The sequence below is a fragment of the Hydra viridissima genome, unplaced genomic scaffold, assembly GCF_058129835.1.
Source record: "Hydra viridissima isolate aposymbiotic clone 2 unplaced genomic scaffold, HvirCarnegie_v1 scaffold_14, whole genome shotgun sequence".
Classification (NCBI taxonomy): domain Eukaryota; kingdom Metazoa; phylum Cnidaria; class Hydrozoa; order Anthoathecata; family Hydridae; genus Hydra; species Hydra viridissima.
Genome location: NW_028324313.1, coordinates 2,963,141 through 2,986,399, shown reverse-complemented (window position 1 = coordinate 2,986,399; position 23,259 = coordinate 2,963,141). Strand labels below are relative to the sequence as shown.

At 28.8% G+C, this 23,259-nt stretch overlaps 2 protein-coding genes across 3 annotated transcripts; one reads left to right on the top strand and one right to left on the bottom strand.

Annotated features, from left to right (window-relative positions):
• Positions 1-6,402: 6,402 nt before the first annotated feature.
• On the bottom strand, positions 6,403-9,485 carry LOC149878833 (uncharacterized). Of its 2 annotated transcripts, XM_090071664.1 has the most exons (3): positions 9,029-9,485; positions 8,460-8,525; positions 6,407-8,349 (listed from the first exon to the last, which is right to left on the bottom strand). In XM_090071664.1, the coding sequence occupies exon 3, from the start codon at positions 8,164-8,166 to the stop codon at positions 6,709-6,711; it is 1,458 nt and encodes a 485-aa protein (XP_089927790.1). In that variant the 5' UTR covers positions 8,167-8,349; positions 8,460-8,525; positions 9,029-9,485; the 3' UTR covers positions 6,407-6,708. The 2 variants fall into 2 exon arrangements, with proteins under 2 accessions (XP_089927789.1, XP_089927790.1); XM_090071663.1 differs by having other exon boundaries at positions 6,403-8,525; positions 9,029-9,141.
• Positions 9,486-12,396: 2,911 nt separating this feature from the next.
• Positions 12,397-22,956, top strand: LOC145193372 (intraflagellar transport protein 38-like). Its single transcript, XM_090071665.1, has 12 exons — positions 12,397-12,585; positions 14,670-14,781; positions 15,071-15,155; positions 17,590-17,718; positions 18,478-18,531; positions 18,668-18,763; positions 21,079-21,162; positions 21,274-21,465; positions 21,631-21,714; positions 21,932-22,088; positions 22,431-22,486; positions 22,622-22,956. The coding sequence occupies exons 1-12, from the start codon at positions 12,564-12,566 to the stop codon at positions 22,733-22,735; spliced, it is 1,185 nt and encodes a 394-aa protein (XP_089927791.1). The 5' UTR covers positions 12,397-12,563; the 3' UTR covers positions 22,736-22,956.
• Positions 22,957-23,259: the final 303 nt, after the last annotated feature.

Here is a 23,259-nt window from a genome sequence, read left to right as displayed (position 1 = left end):
TGATGATAATTTGTATGCAGAATGTTATGCAAATGGTAGTTTGGAAGAGCATGGAAATTGTGTTTGTTTGCAAGGTTACACTCTGAATAGGGGAATATGTGAAAAATGCAGAAGTGGACATTACAAAAATAGTTTGGGAGACCAAAAATGTAGAAAATGCGGAGAAAGATCTTTTACTGATATTGAGCGAAAAGAATGTTTTTGTGAAAATGGTGCATTTCGAGAAATATCACAGAGAAACAATTCAAGTAGCACATGTCATGAACCCAAAATAAAAATAGAATTTACAAAAATCACACAAAATAAGGCTTTAATGACTTGGAAAGAAGAAGGACTTTCAAACATAAAAGTAAATGCATCATTTATAATAAGATGTTTTAATTGCAAAGAATCAGAGGGAAGCTTCCCAATAAAAACTAAAAAGTTACATTCATTATTAGAAGATTTAACTGATAAGAAGTACTACTTTCTATCACTTACAGCAATATACAAACAAGAAAAAGAAATCGTCATTGAGAAGGTTGTATATTGTGGCTTTGAAACAACATCACAAGGGACTAATAAAAGTACAGATGTTATAATAATTAGTGTGACTATACCTGTTATTATTATCAGTTTTTTCATTATCCTTTATTTGTATGTGAAACAAAAGCGTAGAACACTGATATTTCTTAGAAGAATTAACTCACTTAAAAGACTGCGTCGACCACCTCCACCACCAGAACGTGCTGATTCAACTGCTTCTGAAATCAATCCTTATGCATATTTTGATCAAAAAATACCGGAATTAAAATCAGATGAAGAGAGTTTTGACAACAACAGAAGAAAAGAAAATCGTTACAGCACATTAACCAACTCTCAACGAAAAAAAGTACTTAAACCATTAGATACTACAAGTGGAGCTCCACTTTCAAACCAAAAACATACAGAGTTCTTTGAAAATCTACACACTGAACAGGTTGAGGCTGAATGCAAAAATAATGAAGGTGAACTTAATGATAGTGATGGGTACATTAATATGAATGCAAACTTTTTGAAGGATAGTAGACTGTTTACACAGCATATATATGATAATCCTGAACCAAGAAGTAAGCCACGTTCGAAAACATTTAATGATGGAAAGATTCAACAAAGTTTTAAATCTAAAAGTGTTTATTATCCAGAAGATTCTTTTGTGCTGAGATTGAGTGTTCATGACATTAACAAGGCTAAGTTAAACAACAAGTACAAACGCATTGGATCAGAGATAAATAAAGCATATGATATTCAAAGAACACACCACAGTGCAGATGACATTAGCAAGTTATATGATATGTTGTAATAAAACAAACTCATTCATTATTGTTTGCTTTGTATAACTTACATTTTGCATATCAAATCTAGCAGACCTTTTACTGGATTTAATTTTAAAAAATATAATTATATTTTTACACTTGGGCACACAAGTAATTATGGTAAAGCAATTTAAAATATATGGCAGAAAGACTTATATTACTTTTTACTAGACTTAATCTAACATATCAAAACTCAATAAACTTCATGACCATAAAATAACCGCAAATAGATTTTATAAACCCATCTTGATAAAAAGTTTTATCAGACTCCTTTACATAAATAGTTAATAGTTATAATAATTTTAATATTAAAGACGGATAGTCTTGAAAATTTAATTGCCAAGTGTAGAAACATGAGACTCTACTGTCTCTTTTTGTTTAAGAAAATTAAAAAATTGGATGGAAAATTTGAAACCATTCTAGTGCATATCTTTTTGACATTAGTTCTTCACTTGGAGTGAAAGGCCGACTTGATTTTAAAGATATAGTTTAATACATATTTCTTAAACATAAGTCGAAATAAAATGTTTAAAACATGTCGAAAATCCAGACTTCAGCATTAAAGTTACGTCTCCGAATGTCTGCGTCCAGTAGATATTTCATAGAAATTTTTATTTTGTACAATCGAACAAAAAATGCAGATGCATGAAATAAAGGGCGTTGCCAGAGGGAGGCTGATGATACGAACGCTCCTCCATTTCAATCGATATCAATCAATCTTAACATATTTCATGTTTATAAGATTATAGATTATAATTTGGCAATGTTACACAACACAGGTCATTGCAAATAGTGATTCACTTATAAGGTGCAGTGACCTAAATATGAAAAAGAAAGTACAAAACTTTTTAGACAGAAATCAAGGCCAACTTACACAAGCTGTGAGAGCTCATTTTCCGTAAAACTAGCTGAGTTTTACTTTTTACGGCAATTTTTTTTTTTTTATAAATCGTTTAAAATTATTAAAGAAAACTTTAATAAAACAAAGAAATTGATCAAACGAAAGCAGTATATATTTTCCTCAAAAGCAAGTTAATTTTTTTTTTTTAATGATTAAAAAATCATTTTAATAATAGTATATATTCTTTTTTTTGAGTATTTAAAACATGAAATAAGCAAAATGATAAATTTCAAAATGTTTTTTGATAAAATAAAGTAAAATGATAAATTTCAAAATAAAATAATTTTTAGATGAAGACACAAAAAGGATTTTATTTTAAAGATGCATGAAGTTGAATCAAAAAGTTCCACTCTGTAAATCTCACATTAAGATCATAATTTGGCAATGATTTTTTAAACATTTTAATCGAAGAAGTGATCAAATTTTTTCTGATACATTTTGAAGCATGCGCAGAATCATTTACTCAACAGTTTTTCCATATACAAAATCTATAATCATAAAATAGAAGTTTTTAAGGAACAAATTCTTTGTAATGACTTACTATTGAGAAAAATTTTTTCACTTACTGAATAATAATAAAATATTAGAATTTAAAAGTTAGCTATTTAAGGTAAAAAACTGAAAGTAACTGAAAAAGAGAACTGCATTCTAGGTTTTATGTGCCAACTCATCAACTAATGTAGATCAATACTTTAGATTCTCAGCATCTTCATATTTAAATTCTCGGTATCTTCACAAGGCAAGACAAATTTTTCCACAAGATCATAATATACTGATCAAGATTTTGAATAAAGATGTAATACATCAGAAATATCTTCAATAAAAAATGCAGTATAGCCTTTGTTTTATTCAAAGGGCATACATTTGATGATAAATGTAATTTTTTTTACTTAAAATCTGTTTAATCATTATTAACACAGTTAATTGTGCTTTCCGGTTAGGAATAACATCTAATCATTACTTTGTTTAAAAACGAGAGTTTTATTTAAAACAAATTTTATCCAGTAAACAAAATCACTTCAGAATCTTCCAACGTTATTTGCATAGAGAACCGAGGTCCACTATGTTTATGATGTTAAAAATATGTTTTTTTCTCTTTCCACAGCGTAAAATTTTTCTTCCTAATTCTTTATTACTGATACCAATTTTTTTGAAGTGGAATTAAATTAAATATTATCCATTTTATTTAAATTTTCAAACTCGTCAGGCAAAGTGTTTTTGAGTACAATTATTCAATACTATATTGTTTTCTAATCACTTTTAAGATACAAGACAATGGTATACCTTTAGAGACTGAGGGAGGATGGATTAGAAGATAACTACCACTGGGATCTTCTGGTTATTTGGAGCAAAAACTCTTTTATAAGTTGTAAAAATAAAATTTACATTTGGAAGTTTTTTAAATCCGTAACTTACGATCTTCGGATTTTTGAGGATCTCTTCGTTATTACATACTTTCAAAGTTTCTCATTTCTTTTTCATGTACCTCTTTTTTTTTTATTTAGACAAATTTTTTTCATATTTCAAAGCATAACTTTTCATAAACTTTCTCAAATCGGCTGAAACTTTTTCAAATGTTCTTTATATCAATTCATAATACAAGTCGCAAAAATGATAAATTATAGCGGTTAATTAAAATTTAATTTTTTTTTGAAAAGGCTTTTCGTGCAAAAGTTTAGAAATAGTATCATACTTTGCAATTAAATCTCGTTTTTGCAAACAAAAAAGTAATTAAAGACCAAAATATTAATGAAACTTTATAATTCAATTACTTTGTGTTTTTTTTAAAAGCATGAGAAGAGCTAAGGAAGTTTCAAAAGAAATAAAGAAATTAATAAGAATTAATAAGAAATTAATAAGAATAAAAATTGTAAGAGCTGTTGGAAAAAATGTCTTACAAAAAGATTTTTGAAACTTAAGTTTTTCAAAACCAGGAATAAGTCACAGATTAATCACGAGATTTCGTCAGCGCAAAGCTATTGAAAACAAACCATGCACTGGAAGACCTAAAGTTACAACTAAAAAGGTCGATAGATTATTGTTATGGTATTCCAAGAAAGATCTTCGCAAGACTGCTGACGAACTTAATACAATTATGCATCAATTTCATGGCACAAACTGCAGCGTTGATACAACTAAACGTCGATAAAATCAAAATAATCTGTATGGCCGCCGTCCTGTTAAGAAAATACTAATATCTGCAAGAAATTGGTAACCCAGAATAAAATTTGCAATACATCATATTAGTAGGACAGTTAATGACTGATCAATTTAATGACTGATAATTATTAATAGCTAATGATCAAATTAATGACTGAGCAAAAATTCTTTTCTTTCTTTTTTAACTTATCAAAGTTTCTGCTGTTCAGTATGATGTAAAAAGGTATGTCAAACGTCTAGTAGGAGTCAGGCTCACTCCAAAATATCAGTTACCTACTGTTAAAGATGGCCGAGGAAATATTATGGATTTGGGATGTTTTAGTTGTAACAATCCCATCATCCCATTGTCCCATCATCAATCCCATCATCCCATTCATCGCATAGAAGGTATTATGAACCAGAAAGCTTATTTAGACATCATGAAGAATGTTATGCTGACACATGCAAAAGAAAAAATGACTTGAAAATGGATCTTAAAACAAGATGATAATCCAAGATCCTAAGAACTGTTCCAGATCTGTGAAGGATTATTTTAAATCATTACAAATCAAAACTCTTAAATTGCCCTCACAGAGGTGCATTTTTTTTTTTTTTAATAACCTCCAAATTTGTCAATTAAAATGTTTATTATCCTTTTATTTTTTTGGTCAAAGAGTTCAGGGTCTTGTGTTGTAAAGCAAGTTACGTACGTAACTTCGTGAGACACGAAAAAATGTTCGTATTTTACAATTCACGAACATTTGTCTGTATATTACAAGTAGCCTTCGTCCATGGAAAAACAAATGTAACTACAATTATTTGTCCGTAGGTTGCTGTGTTGAACAAATCAACAAATATTTTTAAAAATGTAACTTGAACAAATAACTTAAGGCATTTCATATCACAATTAAACTCTGATAAGTTTTAAGGTTTTGCTATTTAAGCAAATTATGTTCAAACAACTAAAGAGTTAAACTTAGTTTTAAAAGAGTTAAAATTCAGTTTTTTCAGTTCATGTGCTCACTACTGAAGATGGCGATCCTGAATGGAAGTTCTTTTTCCATCACAAAAAGTCAGATACTTTAAGGAGAGTGCTTTATCTAAAGAAATCGATAAGCCGAAAAGGCGCCAACAGCATCGTGTTCTAGGTGATGTTATCAACTATTTGGAAGATAAATTTTCACCGCTTCTCAATCATCCCACATTGAAATTAACCATTAGAGTCTCGACAACAGATTAAATTGTACTTGAAGTTCCTTGGTACAAATGCATTTTATCATTTGTTGAGAAATGCCTGTGGTCCAAGCCCTTAAACAGTTTTCAAGGTGATCCACAGTACCTTTGAGGCCGTCAACACGCTTTGTAAGGATGTCATGTGTTGGCCAGAGGACTGCTTTAAGCTTGCTCAAAACTTCGTCAAGATTGGAGGTTTTCCATCAATTGCATCTCGCCCCCCTTAGAAGATGAAATATCATTTCTTAACCCCATCGCCAAAATTCTTTCAATGTCTTGGCAGTGGCTGCCCCAGATCCGACCATGTGTTACCTCAATACCAAACACCCCGGCCGCTTCTGAGCTGGCCTCAAGTCCAGCTCGTTATTAACTTCATTTGAAGTGAACAGAACTCGACCCTTTGAGGGGGGTCAGTGTTATTGGGAGATTTTAACTACCCCATCTGACCCTGGCTGATGACTCCTTACCCTTGGAATCTCGATAGACCAAAGGGTTGCTTTAACATTGCTCATATCAAAACAAAAAATGTTGTTAAATGCACCTTTGTCGTTTTGAAAAATCAATTTTTTGCTTTGCAAATTGGACTTCGCTTGAAGAATCCCGAAGAAGCTTTAAAGCAGATTGTCTCTGCAGTAATCTTACACTATCTCTACACCTAGTTTGTAGATCACAGTGAAGAGCTGAGTGACGAGGATGAGAATGCCAACGAGGATAAAACAAATCCGGTCTTCCTGGACTAGAGGAGAGTGAAACAGCTGCAGAAATACTTGTGCGACGCACAGTGGAGTATTTGTATGACAAAACCGCTCAAAAATATTTTATGAATTTTTTTTTCGCTTTATTAGTTTAAAACACAGAGTTTTATTAAAATTAAATGTTTAATTAAAAAAATAAAATTTTTTAAAGAGTAATTTATTATTAACAAAAAGACATATTCGCTTATCAAAGCTTCATGCTGAGATCATCATATTGACTGCTTCTTTGGAAAAAGGCAACGTTTTTTTATGCCGTTTTGATCTAGAACTACTTATGTATGGGTCTGAACTCAATAGCAGCCTATTTAATACGTCTGTATTGCAGTCGATACGAGAAAACTTTCGACTAAAATTTTGTCTGAAAGTGTTTGTTTCGGGCTTCAGCTGCCTCCTCGGATAACTGGCCGATAGGGAGGATTGCATGAGTTATTACTTCGGCACCATGCATCAAAACTTTATGCATGGTTGGAGACATGGGATACCAACCATACAGATTGATATACAGTTTAGCAGTTTCATGAGCAAAAGCGTCGAATTTAACAGCATCAATTTTATATCCACTTGAAATGACTTCAAGAATAACGTGTAAACCTTTTATCAAATCCAAGTTAACACCAGTTATTTGTGAAGATAATTCCGGGTTTGAAAAAAATCTTCTTGACGTATTGCCGTCATTCGTATTTCCAAACCCTGCTTTAGGTATATCTACTTGAAGCCCTAATTCTTCTTTGAAGGATGTTTGTATTTTCTTCTTTGCTTCTTTGACAATTTTTTTTTCCTCGTCTGATCGAGCTTGCCACTTTTGTAAAGGTATTTTATAAGCTAAATGAAGAAGCGATTCAAAAAAGCGGATCCTTGCATGAAGAATCGAGAGTCCAAATGAGATGGTTTCCGTATTGATTGGCTCTTTTTTAATCAATTTATTAAAATCTTTCGATGTTTGTCCACAAATGTAGCACCTCATAGTTGATGTAGTATCAGTTGCAGCGTTGCACACTTTACCATCTACCATTGTAAAAAGCAAGGTATGCTTTATTTTTCCAATTTCATTGGGCAACCTTGTTTCCCTGAGATTCCTTATTTGGTTTTTTACGTGCTCTATCTCGTCCATTGTTATGTCTTTAGATTCACTAATGAAACGTATTCGAATGGGCCTGCAGAACCTTGGAGATGAGGTGACTGAGTTTTGCCATATAATTTTTTCCTGTTGGCCATCAATTTTAACAATCATTCTCAGAGGTACTAAAGAACTTTGAAAAATATTTGCATCACTGTCGGTGTTGTTTTGAAATTTTTGCTTAAATTTTGCTTGTTGCGATCCATCACAGCCCCATTTTGATATTAAAACCATATTTTTCTTTTCTTCAATTGAACACTTTTCTACAACCTCTGAGACATATTTATATAAGCGTAATGTAGTGTGGTCAAGTAATGCTTGTAGTTGAATTTCAGCTGTTGTTTCGGTTACTTGTATCGATTCCTTATTAGGGTAACATTCTTTTTTGGCTTGTTGTATTATTGAGTAGCAGGGGTAGACACTTTTGTTTCTACTTTGAATAAGTTCCCACTGTTTTCTGGTAAAATCGCCTTCTACAAACAGTGCCAGTGCCTCTTGAGGTGTTAATTTATTGACAGTTACTTTTTTAAAAGCAGAGTTAAATGCTTTTCGGTATTTCTTTGCTCTGGTAGGCGTGGCCGTAATTTCTTTAATAAATTTTGAAACATCAGTATTTCCTGAAGTGTGCTGGCTCATTCTGGCTGCATACGTCAACTCATCAACAGAGACCTGTTTGCGCAAATCCATAGTTTTTCGACGCTTGCTGCAATCACTTAGTTCTATAAATGATTTTGATGGTCGTCCAGGTTTCTGTCGAATGTTTATTGACCAATAAGGTAGCTCGATGTTTGATTTGAGCCATTGTTTATTGTTTTTTATAAAACTTTCTTGTTTATAACTTGCAGCTATCCATCTTTTCTTGAAATCACTCTTAAAGAATTTTAAAATTCTTGTTATGGTACTTTTTTGATCTATTGGATATTTCATGACTGTTATAAGGTGTTCTTCTAACAACGAAAACTTTTCATCAAATTTTTTACCTTTACAATCTTTCATTATTTCATATAACTCTCTTCTAGTGAACAACTTTTTGACTTCTGTCGAATCTACATGATAAATAATAAAATCAGTAAATACATAGTGGTGTGACCTTAATGAAAGACAAATAAGATATATATACATTTTTTGAGATTTTATAGTTTGATAGTTTAATATATTAGATACAATTTAAGATTTACGTAGTTTGGTTAAGTTTGTACAAAAATATTCAAAAATTAGACAACAAGAATTTATTTTATAGCTATTTCAAGACGTTTTACGAGATTGTGTATATTACGAAATGGTCTACACACTATTTTTGAAGCGTTAATATAAAAAGTGGCGGACGTTGGCGGATAATTTTACAAAAGTATCTGATTGTTTACAGCCTATAGTTATTGCTCGTAAAAAAATTATAACTCGACAAGACCATACTTGTTAACAAAAACATTATTACATTATAATTTTATATGAAAATTAAAACTCAAATAGTCCATCATAAAAACGCTTTATATTATGCACAATAACTACAGAAATTTAATGTAATTTTATTTTAAAATATAGGTCATACCTTCCTCTGCCATAATTAGCCGTTTATTTTTTCAAAACTGAACAATATTATAATAATAGCTGCAATAGCAAATGTCACAAATTTTTGAATTTTTTTTTCCCACGAAACTTCAAATAACAACGCCACGTTCTGAACAAAAATACGACAAAAGGAAAAATCGAGAAGAATTTTCTGTTACATAATCTAATGAAGCAATTATCTAGCTTGAAAATAATAAAGTTAATAAGACTTTTATGCGAACTTGATTTTTTGACTTTTGAGCGGTTTTGTCATACAAATACTCCACTGTGCGACGCCAGAATCAGTTTTTGCAGTTCTTAATTTCAATATTTGCCACAAATAATTCTTAAATTTATAATTTGTTAAACATTTGAATGTGAATTCGTGATATTAGATGCTCCTTCTTTAACTTCGTATTAATAAAATTGCCTCTGCTACAAAAAAACGTCTCTGCGTCAAATCTTTGATATAAAAATATGCTCTAAACATTTGCAAAAGCTTGAATTATTAATCTAGAAAACAAACACGAAGTGGAGGTATTAATTTAGATCTTTTTAATTCTGCATTTTAAATTTTTACAATATTATATATAATAAAAATTTTAAATGCAGAATTTTTATTTTATAATTATTACAAATTTTAGGTTTTTAGCTTTTTTTTTTTTTTTGATTTTAAGAGATTTGAGTTTATGCAAGGTTTGAAGTTGAAGCTTCGTCGTTATTCACAACTTTTGAAGTATCTGTCAGACAAAACTTGATACTTAAATTTTTAAACAAGGAAAACTAATTTGAATTATCCAATTCATGTTGTAAGTTACAACATGAATTGGATAATTCAAGTTAGTTTTCAAGTTAGTTTTGTAAATTTTGGTTGAGTTACAACTTGTAACTCAACCAAAAAATGAACTAACTTTAACATTCCTTTTTACCAAAACCTAACCAAACTGCAGCAACTTCAAAAGAAGAAAGAACTTGAAATTGCTCTTGAATGAATCAAATTACTGTAAAACAAGTTCAAGGAGAAGTCAGTCTGATCATAGAATTGGCCACCATCTTTCAGTCAGTAAATAAACCAATTCAAACTGTTCTATGAATGTTTTGGAACTTCAGGTACTGATTGAAAACAGAGAATAATTCTAATCTAATAATCCATTCGATAATTTTAAATTGTCTTAAACTATTCATACTATTTTTAATTTTAATGGAATTGTTAACTTTTATTAGTTAAAATTAGATAAAACTAAATGTTTATTAGTTAATAAGGGGTTAAGAATAAAAATTTAAGAACTTTTTAAACAAAACATTTATCAGCATTTTAGCCTAGGCAAATCATATCTGCTAACCAAACCTCGCCTCAGAGTGAAACCCAATAACAATAGACGAGTATTGCCACCGCATCTCAGCCAAGACAGTTGTCAGATGAGTTTTAGGTTATTGCCAGACCAAGCAGCATGAGCTGGTAATTTTTTAGCAATAAAAAAATAGTTCTTTTATTCAAACTGATAGTCTGTTTAACTGTTATTGACTAAGACAGACTAGGACAGTTTTGTTAACTTATAAATTGATTAGACTCTTACATTTTGTTAGATGTTACTTCTACTACAAATTTTTTATAATCAATGAAAGTTATGCAATGTTATAAGATATAATAATAGGGGAGAGGGGGGAAGCTTTGAATGGAAGCAGCTTTGAAAAAGTGCATTTTTGAAGCGTTTTTGTATTTAAACTTAATAAATCTAAATAATTTGTGAAGACAATATTTATCCTCGCAGCTGTCACCTCTCTTTCCTGGCATTTGGCGTAAACTGGACAAAATTTATGATTGGTTTTTTTCGAGGACAATTCGTAAACATTTCGATACAAAGTTGTAAGATTTTCTTGACCACGTTTCTAACTGGTGAGATGTTTAATGTTACTAATGAGATAGGATATTTCATAACATTTATAATTAAGCAGAAAATATCAATAATTGAGATAACTTTGTTTGGAAAAATCACCATTTATTATTTAAAATGAATGGGGCATCTTTGAATCGTTGTTTAAACTTCTCGCACTTTATTTCTTGATTATTACAGCTTGAATTTTGATTATTTAATGATAAAAATGGTTCGAAATTATAAAAAAAAAGAGAGTGACAAGAGTCATCGAGGAACATGTTAATAATGCTGTTCTCCAAGTTGCAAATGGATTAATGAGGCCAAACGATCCTGCTATAACTTAGATTTCTTTATTTTGTAATGTAACGTTAATAGTTTACAGAATAAAAAAGTATAAAAGCTTATTATCAAAGACAAAGCTAGGTTTGACTATTAAATATATTGTCGCACAAGTATTTAATAAAGATGAGGAAATAATGTTAAGAGATGACCAAGTAAAAACTCTAAACTGAATTATGGCTTGACATATAAACAAGCAAAAGAATTAGTATTTCATCATGCTATGAAACTTTAAAAATATCCATAGCAAAATTAATAAGCATAGCATAGAGTTTTTTTTTTTAAGTTTTCTTCGACAGCTTAAATAGTTTTATATAACTTTTGTTTGATCAACTCTTTAGAGTGAATAAAAGATTAGATAATATTATATAATAGAAAAAATAACTGATTTTTACTGTTAGAAGCTTAAACTTAATGAAGTTTAAAAATAAATCAATGCTCTATTTAAAAAAAATAATAATTTAATCACTAAATATTCCCATTTGCCAGAGAAAATTCAAATTTGCTCCAGGTGTGTTCAAAGCTGTCTCAGGTTGGGGCAGTTTTGAACACTTTCACGCATGTTAAAGAAATATGAATTTGGACTTAAGCTCGGAATTTATTAAAACGCTGCATTTTTACTTCTTTAGCATTGTTTTGACTATTCAGAAGAAAAAAAGTGGTTAGAATAATTAAAATATTGATTTGTAAAAAAATGTTTAAAAGATGTTCAAAGCTGCCCCCCTCTTCCCTATTTAAAAGTTTATAGTATTTGGTAAATGAAAATTCTAGTTTCTTATTAAGATAGATTTTTTGAAATTGTTGCAATAAAAAACATATTTAAGCAAAATACTATTGTTTTTCAGAATTCCGAAGCTTTGGTTAAATTCAGTTCGGTTGAAATATATGATGTAAATTCTAGCTATGAATTTAACTTTCTTGATCAGCATTTAACCGACTGTAAGTTCTGCTTATAAATAAAATTTGGTTAATGTGGTCTATGTAACTGAATTAAATGCAATATAGTTTGTTTGGGGCATAAACTAGATCATATAAATTAATGATAACTGTACATATTAAATATTTAACACCACTTATATTTTCAATCGAAGGATCGTATGCCGGTTAATAATTATTCCGCTCACCAAGTAACTTTCATAACAACTTTCGGTTGTGAAGAGCAAATCTGAAATTCTGTTATTGCAATTAAAAGATGTTTGTTTATCTTTTTTCACCTGTGTATTTTAATAAATTTTTTTTTCATAGATTATTAGCTGATCTATATAAGATATTTGTAAAAACAGAAGTTATTTTTCTATTATTTGGCTTCATCTTCGTAAAATGTCTTTTAGAGATTTAAGAAGTAAGTGTTTGTAAACATTAAATTTTTTGTGGTTCATTTAAAATCTATTCTTTCAAAAAATAAATTTTATTTGAATATTGTATATTTGATAAGTTTTCTAATTGTTTGCTTTTTGTATCTGGAAATGTGAAACTTTTTATTTATATGCAGAGGAAACTTTTTATTTATATTCATCATGTTTTATTTATATATTCAGTATGTTAAGGTGATCCTTATATGCAGTTAAAAAAAAGATCTGATTTTTTTATGTCTCATCCTCCTAAGTTGTTCCATTTAGACATAAAAACAATACAAAAAACTTGGTAAAACAGTATTCATATTTAGAGGGACATAAATTGCGTTAAAGTTTGATAAAATATTACAATTTCTGCAAAAATTAGTATTACACAAGTTTTTAAGCAACATTAATTTAATGAAATCATTATATAGTTGTAGTATTGAAATGAAGTTTTATTGTTTTAATGTAACTAAAATTGTCACTCTTAAACTAATAATTGTGTCCTGTCCAGGGTCTGTTAGAGAAAGTCTCTATGTGCATCAGTTGTTTTGTTATTGGCCCCCAGTGTACTAGCCGCTTCTTGCTGTATAATTAGAATTGATTCAAGGTATCAGGAAACTGGCAATGGTTCTTCTGGACAGCTTGTAACATGAGCTGAAACTATTATTTCTATCATTCTTTGTCTTTTATACCTCTATCACATAGAAGGTATAAAGGACAATTACATGCATAGTTCAAGTCTGAAAAATGACACCATTTGTAAATGAAAATATGCCTTTACAGTGGATGTTCCAACAGGGCAATGATCCCAAATACCCATCAAAACTCATTAAATCATGTTTTGATACAAATAAAATCAATGTAATGCAATGGCCTGCCCAATCTCTTGAGCTACTTCTAAAGACTGTTTAATTGAGTTGATATTTGGTCTGAATTTTCTGGTGAAGTACTAGAACAACATTGGTGAATGATTCAATTACTTTTTAAAAGTTGAAAAATAAGGATTACCCTAATGTATGTTTATATACATTTGGATTCATTAAGCTTGCTATGACAAGGTTGTCTTGGAAGATTTTTTTTGAAAGATATCTATTAAACATACTATTTTTAGATGTACAGAAAGTAGATTTAAGTATATCACATAAAAGCATCAAAGAAATCTTTTTCCTGAAAAAAAAAAAAGAACTTCTTTTCCATTTTGTGTTGTAAACCAAAGAGAAATTAAAAAACAAAAATTATTCTTAAATATTTAATTTTTTTCAACAATGTTGGCAGTCACAGCAAAAATTGTATTTGTCACAACTAATAATTAAAAATATTTGTAAATAAATTATCAATATTATTAAAATATAATTTTTCTGCTATAAAGTCTTCAAATAAGTAATTTTTTTTCTCTAAAAGGTTGCTAACTAATTTTTTTATAAATGCAGTATATAATGTAACTGTTAAAATGTATATAACTATATATATTAAATCAATTATTTTCCTATGTAATAGACAGTTTCTCTGCTATTGTTAAAAATCATTTATATGTTACAAAATTAAAGTAGTTACATAATTTTCATTACTATGAATAAAATTTTTTTGACTTGCAAAAAGTTTTGTAATGAGTTTGTATTTGTTATGTTATTGAAAAGCTAAGTTTTAAATTTGTTATGTTATTGAAAAGCTATGTTTTAAATTTGAAAAGCTAAGTTTTAAAACTGTTTTTAAAGTGATTTAATACTGAAAAAGTTAATTGAATTTTACAAACTTTATGACATTTTACTAATTACTGACAATTATCACAAGTTATGTACAGACACACAGATTGTCCTTATTTTTTTTTTATCTTAGTTGAGTATATATATGTAAACATTTTTTGTAAAACAAAAAAGTTTAAAATATGATCAAATTATGTGACAAACCACTAAACACTCTCAAAATTATTGAAGCATTAATATTAATACTTTTGAGAATTTTTAGTAGTTTAAAACAAGTAGCCATTTCATTAAAAAGATGTTTTTTTATGAATAGAACATAAAGGCAGTAATAAAATCTGCAGGTTTTATTTGCAAGACTCTATATCACATACACACTTTTGTAGATTTCACTGAAATGATGCGAGCATTGGGGTATCCAAGGTTAATATCTATGGAAAACTTTCGTAACCCTAATTTTGCACTTGTTTCTGAAATTCTTCAGTGGTTAGTTTTAAGGTGAGAAAAGTAGTTCTTTTTATGTGTAGTGTTAGCTAAATGCAACATGATTTTCATCATTTAGGGATAACTAAGAATTAAGTGTTAATTTGTTAAGGAGGCTTTCACTCTGTCAATAGTAATTATTTGCATCATAGCTATGATTGATTTCTGTGCTTATTTTAAGTGTTAAACTAAGATAGCTGTTTTTCATTTAATCAAAAACAATTTAGAAATATCTTTTAAATGTTTTTCTTGATTTGATGAAGTTAATAATGTGAATGAAGTTGAAAAAATGTGTGTTACATAGGTATGATCCTAATACAGACATTCCAATGGATGTTGAGTTTGAAAATGACAGAGTGTTATTTATAAAATCGGTGGCACAATTTATGGTATAAAAAATTTGTTTCTATTTACATTTTTTGAAATCTTTGTAGTATTTGGTTGTACTATTAATAACTACTTAACGTAGCATATAAGAAATAAGGTAGGGTTGACTCAAAAGACTGTTATGTTCAGACTGCAGTTTAAAGATTATTCTTTGAACTGTAAATTGGTCTTCTTGTTTTGTTTCTTCATCATTATCTGCATTATTAAATATATGAAAATTTGTCCTGACACATTATGTGCCTTAATCAAACAGATGTTAAAATTAGTATTAGCATAGTTGTTTGTAATGAAGGTATAGTCCATTAAGCCATGCATTTTTTAGCATATCTAGTTTATTTGTGGGTAGTTTAAAGGTATTCTCTCCTTTACTTAGAGAATTTAAAAGTTGATTCTGTCTATTAACTTCTATACACTTTTATTGTCAAACTTTTGTCTTCATAAAACTTCTCAGCACTTTTTTCTTCATCAGTTTTTAAGGAACATTTCAAATTATGAATTTTTGCAATAAAAATAAATAAATCACAAAATGTTGTATACAAGTGCAGGTTTGAAAAACTGATTCTTTGCTTTGTTAACAAATATAAAATGAGTATTTTAACAGATCTTCACATAACAGTTTTCCATAGATGTTTATTGATAGTAAGGAAGGTGGAAAAGTAATAAGTTAAAAAGTGTCCCCTCCTAATACCTGACTTTTGATTAGTAAAACACATTTATGAAGAAAAAAGGCTATGACTTTCATGTCTTAATTTAAGTGGTTTTTTGATAAATTCAAATATTTTATCTTCTTCAATTAGTCTTAAAACCAGTAGAATTGTGTGCCATCAGGAAATTGGGGTCATTTTATAATAATATACAGCTTTGAAATTAATTTTGGACTTTAGAAACACATCTTTATTCATTGATGGATAATTACTTTCACTAAAATTGGTTTTATTGTCATCATCACTCTCAACTAGTCCCCCTACAAAATCATCTTCTTCACCATGAAAGTCTTCTATGAGGCCTTTCAAGTGCAAAATTTCATTAACAGCTTTCCTTTTGACCTCTTGATCCTCATCAGCTAACATTCCAATGAGAATATTTTCACCATGAGCAAAATAACTGTTATTATCTATAACTTTATAACAAATCTTCTTAGCATTTGACTCAGGAAATTTATTGATTCTTTGAATCACATTGAATAGGTTTTTGGGAGCATCAGTTAAATATTTATTAATCTTACCATCAAACCAACTAGGAAATTACACCTTTACCATAAATTTAGCAATCATTTTTAGATTTTTAGCAGGTTTGGAAATAGATACATAGTACCGCAAAATTCATGCTAATGTTAGCCAACAAGAATTTTCATAAGTCAAGCTTCTAAAAAGCCCAAATCATCATCTATGTTCCTTGTGATTACACCCCAATGGATGCTATAAGCATAGTTCTGGTCAGTTGGTAAATCATCAATGACTTTATTGTCTAGCATGACATATGTTCGATTTGGAATTTTGAAAACCTCATAAAACGTGTAATCTTCATCTGTCATTTTTAATAGAAACTTCTTTTCAATTTCTGTTAGTTTCTTGAGGTCTTTTTGATGTATAATCAAATAATTGATTTGCCTCTTCTATAAACCCTGCTGCATCTGTTTCATATTTTTGTCCTCTTTTCTTTTTGTCATAGTTCACAAATTAAAAAATTTTTCAGTATAATTGCTAAGCTTTGTTTTAATTCTAATGACAGATATTGGATAAACTTAGTTTACCCATAGATTGAATAGTTCTACACTAACATCTCTTTGAAAACTGTTTTTCCTATAGTCTTTTAAGTAAAGACATTTTTTAAGAACTTGCTTTCAAGTGGGAAGTTTTCTAAAAGGAAATTTTTCTAAGGGTTTTAAAGCATTCATCCACAATGTACTTATTTAATTTATTTGCTGTTTTTCTTGCAGATATTGCTAAATATATTAGAATTGATTATATTTATATAATTATATATCTGTAAAACAATCAAATAGGTATTGAATGAAAAAAAGTTTTTGGTTTTTTTTGTGAAAAATTTCATGTTGCATCAAAAGCCATGTAAATAGAGGGGACACTTTTTTTATTTTTAGGTTTCAGCCCTAATTAATAACTTCAATTAATAGTTTCTTTACATGGTTTTTCATTTGCAATTGCAAAATATGAACCCAGAATTTAAACTTTTTGTATGTTTGTTTTCGTTATATAATTTTACTTTGAATTTTACTTTATTTTTACATTTTCTGTAAATTTTTGTTGCAGGAGATTTGACCACTATCATTATTTTTTGTTGCAGGAGATTCGACCACTATCATTAATTTACAAAATAAAACCAGAGCTTGATGTTTTGCAACAGGGTTGTCTAAACTAATTTTAGATATGCTTTTTATAATCTTTATATATTTAATTACTGATTACATTTTTGCAGGCTACAAAGGCTCATATAAAGCTGAACACTAAACGTTTATATGGGGCTGATGGTTTGGCAGTTAAAGAAATGCTAAAAATTACCACTGTGTTATATCAGGCAGCAATGAAAAAAAACAAATCTGGAGAGGTAATAGAATGTGATCAGGCATCTGTTGCATTCATAATGCATTAAGGTTTTTATGAAAGAGTTAGGATAGCCACTACCTTATTACAGTACTCAATTGTCTTCTTGAAAAATAGTAACTTAGAAAAGTAAAGAAAAAAGTTATTCAGAAACTAACAATATTTCAAATAGAAAACTGAAAAGTATTTACATTAATATTTTCTTTATCAAAATTCACAGCATTAAATGATAAAAGTTCAAGGGTTTTTTTTTTGCCCAACAGGAGTTTTTAAGTTTAAACTTTTACCAAACTTTTTAAAATTTTAGGCAAAGTTTCTTTAAATTTTTTTAATGTAATTACTTTTTATGTTTCCAGAGTAATTTGATTGTGTAAAGAGAAAATAATGTTCTTTATAAGTCATATACCATATCTGTATTAAATCCAAAAACCAAGAAATTAAGTGTGCCCTAATTAAGTTTATTTATCAATTTGTCATATATCTTCATCTGTTACAAAAATAATTTTCTTAAAAAATGCTTTATAATAACCAATTACAAAATGTATGCTAAATATGATTTTAAAAATCAAAATTAACATATATATAATTACACGAGTTTAAAATGTATAAAAAATTTTATGTTAAAAGTTAATGTAATTTTTTGATTTTTGATTTATTTGATTTGCCCTTTATTTTTAAAACCAAAACACTGAATTTGTAGAATTCACGAATATAAAACTATGCAAGAACAAAAACTGCTTTTTCTGTATTTTTTATCGTTTAGGATGAGCAAGTATCATCTAAATATCGTCCGGGGAAGTTTGATTTCAATTCCAAGGTAATCTATGACAAATATTTTTTGTGTTTATGAAAAAAATCCTTTAACTTTTTTTTCTCATAGCAAAAAGCTTTTTATAGCCAGCCTATTTCTATTTTGAATAGTTTTATATTCCTAAACTTCAATTTTTTTTTAGCTTTCTGACTTAAAATTGGCAAGACAACTTGCATCAGAAATAACTGTTAAAGGCTCAAGTTTACACCAACTTTTGGGAAGAGAAGTTGAGCTTAGAGTGAGTATCTGTAGTGGTTATCATATGTGTACATGCATAGGTTTACAAATATCAGTCTTTTTTTTTTTCTCACTTTTTTGGTCTAAGCTATTTCTTCTAATATCTATATTTTGGTTTGCAGTTGTTCTTCAAAGTATATAGCGAACATTATGAAAGTTGAGACAATATACATGATATCATTGGCATAGTTTTGAAACCTTTTTGTAAGAAACTGCATTTGGTTGTAGTTTTATGAAAAGTTTAATTTTGCACATGATACAAAGCTTCTATTGGTTGAGCATGATTAAATTCAGCACCCTTTAATTTTTAATTACTTGAAAATTACTTAACAGATTGAGCTTAATGTTTTTGCACAAAACTAATAAAATTGAAACTTCTAAATTATTTAGAAAACTGAAGATTTTAATTAGAATTACTTAGAAACTGAATATTTTTATGAGTATTTCATACCATCTCCTGGATCTTGCTTTGAAGCTGCTATCCACTTTTTCTAAATTCTTCATTTGAAACTAATTTCCTGCTTTTCAATAAGATTCATTTAACAACTGACCAATAACTTTAATTGACTTGCTGCTCAGAACAATTTGGAAGATTTGCTATCTTAGGTACCAATTTGACACCATTTATAGTGACTTTTGGGAGTGATAGGTTGTAACGAAATCAGTTTAGAATTTTGTGAGCATATCGTGCTTTTTAATGAATGGTAAAAGATGCTTCTTTAAGCATTCTTCTATATACAAATCCAAGTTCAAAGTGTTACAAGTAATATATGGTGAACTTTTCAAACCACAGGAGCAGATTGTTTGCTGCACAAGGAACTTGGGAGCAAGTTTCTTAGTTTGAACATACTCAAGTTTATCGGCAACACATCTATCTTTCAATTGATAAAAAATATTGCTATGCAATTTTGAAAAGTCCTTTTTGCTATAGGTTTAATTGTCTTCAGTTATGCACAAGTTTTCTTGACTTAAAGTTTATATAGCTTTTTTGAACGACGAATTCCTTTAATTTCTCATTAATGGATTGCTATGGAGTTTTCTTTTTATAATATACTTTAATTTCTTGAGATTTAAGTACTTTTCCTATCAAATACTTGGCTGCATTTAAATTGTCTCACAAGATCTCTCTGCAACTGACATGGACTTGTGTTTATGGAGTAAATGATTGGTTTTTGTTTATATTTGTCTTTGAATTCTTTCTCTTTTTCCCTTCCTACTTTTTTTTTCAATAAATTGAGTCTCTTAATATCACCACCAAAAAAATCCAAATAAAGATTGAACAACGTTGATTAATTTTGAAATTTAAACTCTTAACAAAGAATTATTATGGAGAAAAATTTTGAAAAATTTTGAACAATTTCTTTCTTTGAATAAAAAATTTTGAAAAATCTGTTTTTAAGAAGTTAATGATTAAAGGGTGCTGAATTTCATCATGTTCAACTGATAAGAATGGACCAGTCAGAATATGCCCCTAGCATCAAAAAAAGGACAACTATGTTTACTTAAATTAGAAGTTTGAGAGAATAAAATCCTAATTGTCTAAACTAGACAAGTAAGTCAACAATGTATGTGTGTGTAAATTGTGAAAAATTTTGCAAGTAAGTAATAATTTTTTAACTAATAAGTAATCAGAACTTCTTTTAATAAATATGTAAAATTTATGTGTAATTGAAAATTATATGTAATTGTCTACAGCTAGTACCACTTAACAGCAAATGTCATGTTGGACTTGTCATGTTGGATCAAGATGCTTGTCATTTGAATAATTTAAGTAAACCATCAAGGTTCAAATGATAATTATTAAGCCAAGGTGATGCTGTATGTGATGGATAATAAATTTTTCATCACCTTTTTCCTCTAAATTTTAAAGATAAAAAAGAGTTGTAAAAAGTCTTGAAAATTCGGAAAAAAAGAAAATGTTGCTGAATATATATATATATATATATATATATATATATATATATATATATATATATATATATATATATATATATATATATATATATATAGTATTGTAGAAATTATGTTAATATTTCCAGTAAGAGTGCTCAATACAGCGTAGAATAAGTAGAGCGAATATACTATTATTGTTATGATATAAACTAAATAATTAGCTTGGTTTATATTACATTACTTAAAGTTTCACGCAATAGCGATCATCAGATGTTATAAAACCGTTCTTATGTTATAAAACCGTTCAGATGTTATAAAAACGGTTTTATAACATCTGATGATCGCTATTGCGTGAAACTTTAAGTAATGTAATATAAACCAAGCTAATTATTTAGTTTATATAATAATTAACACATATTTTAGGCAATTCGTAGAAGTTGTATTGCACAACCTATGGACTTGAATGAAATTGAGAAGAGTGTCACTAATATGATGACAGCAACACAGGTTCGGTTCAGATTTTCCCCTCTAAAATAAATGTAAATTTCAACTTTGTTAAGTTCTTATGTTATATATTTTTAACTAATTTTTAAGTCTAATTATTTTCATTTGCTTTAGACTGAGATAACAAAAACACATGCACAATTGGATAATATATCATCTGATGAAGCTAATTTACAAGCTAAAATTGAAAAACGAAAGTCAGAGTTAGAAAGAAATCAGAAACGGTTAAGAAGTCTCGAAAGCGTTCGACCTGCATTTATGGATGAATATGAGAGCTTAGAAAAAGATCTGCAAGAGTTATACTGTGTAATTGTGTATCTATAATTTTATTTGTGCTATAAGCCTCTGTTGCCTGAACAAATATAGTTTGTTTGTAATCAACATAACATATTTGTTGGCTTGATTTTAAACTTAGATTAGAACTTCCTTAAAAAACAAATAGCCAAAGTTATCTGAATTTTTTATGTTTAGGCTTATATAGAGAAATATCGCAATTTAACGTATTTGGAGCGGATGAACGAAGAAATGAACAAGTCTGAACAAAACAATGTGGAAGTATGGTTTTTAATATCAGAGTATCAGTTCTTAATGTTTTGTTTTAATTTTTTAATGCGAAAGGGAAATTTTAAAAAGGGGACACAATTATTGTTGAAATACTATTTTTTGGTAAAAAATTTGTTTTACGTTCATGGAAAGTTTTTCAAGAATGTAAAAATGGTTTAGAAAAGAAAACCCTATAAAGTATGAATTTTAGTTGCATTTTGTCGTTTAGAACACAGAAAACCCTATTAAGATGGCTGTAAAATTACGCGAGGATCACGAAGATCTTATACGTGGGAATCTCACTTTGGGTTCTAGTGACGATGATGATGATGAAGAAGAAGAAGAAGAAGTTGAGGAAATCTTGAATAAAGACGAAAAGAAACAAGGTAAAAGTGATCATTATTTCCCCCTCTTTTTTTTTCCAACCAATAATACCATTTCGATCGATTTTAAAAAAACCAAGTAAGTTAGTTGTAAAAAAAAAACGTCATTTCAGTGAAATCTCGATATTAGGAACCTTAAAGGGAAATTAAATTTGATTTTTTGCAACGAGAGTTCGATATATCGATAATTTTGTTATACAGAAAGTAATGTGGTGAACAACGGGGGGTGGGTGGACATAATTTAGTTCGTTTTCTCTAACAACTTTCTTTACATCGAGGTTTTTTACGGGTTCTTTTGTTGTTCGTTTTAATCTCTCTAAATTTGTTTGTACGAAAAAATATTAGTTGTACCCAAACCAAAGATGATTGGCTCATTGGGAGGAGATCTGGAAAGTGACGATGTAAGAGAATGTTTTTTTTATTGTTTTTTTTATTCATTTAATTGTTATTATGGGAATATATTTGCTTCCTTAACAAAAATAGAAAATATAGTGTATTGAATTCTTAGCTGTAAAATCTAAATTTTATTTCTGCAGGACTCAGAAAACTCTAGTGCAACAGATGAAGGTGATGATGAGTTACTTGAAGGAGAAGAGGATGATGAAGAAGAAGCTGACGATCACCCTAATGATAGTGACGATAATTTTTAATTTGGTGCTTGTGCTTTCTAAGTTACATGATCGGTATAAATAGAAATTTTCTCTTTATATATGAAGCTATCGAATGATAAAACTGTTACAATTTATTTAATTTTTAATGAACATACAATTGTATATATTTCATTTTATTATTAATTGTATATTTCATTCTTATCTGATATAGAAAAATGTACATATTATTGAGGTAACTATAAACACTTTTGATGTGGCAATTTTTTTTTTGTTTGTTTGCTGTTTTTTTTTTGCGAGTAGAAAAAATGTTATCTAAAAGGCAACGCAAAATCTGAAGAAAGTTTAAATGTCCGTTTAAACATATTGTTTGCTTCAGACTCCTCTTTCTTCAGAATGTCAGTCTTTAACTGTTAGCAACGCTACCTAGTAATAAATTGTTTATCATCATCATCATCATCATCATCATCATCATCATCATCATCATCATCATCATCATCATCATCATCATCATCATCATCATCATCATCATCATGATTATCTTACTATCACTATTATAACACAAG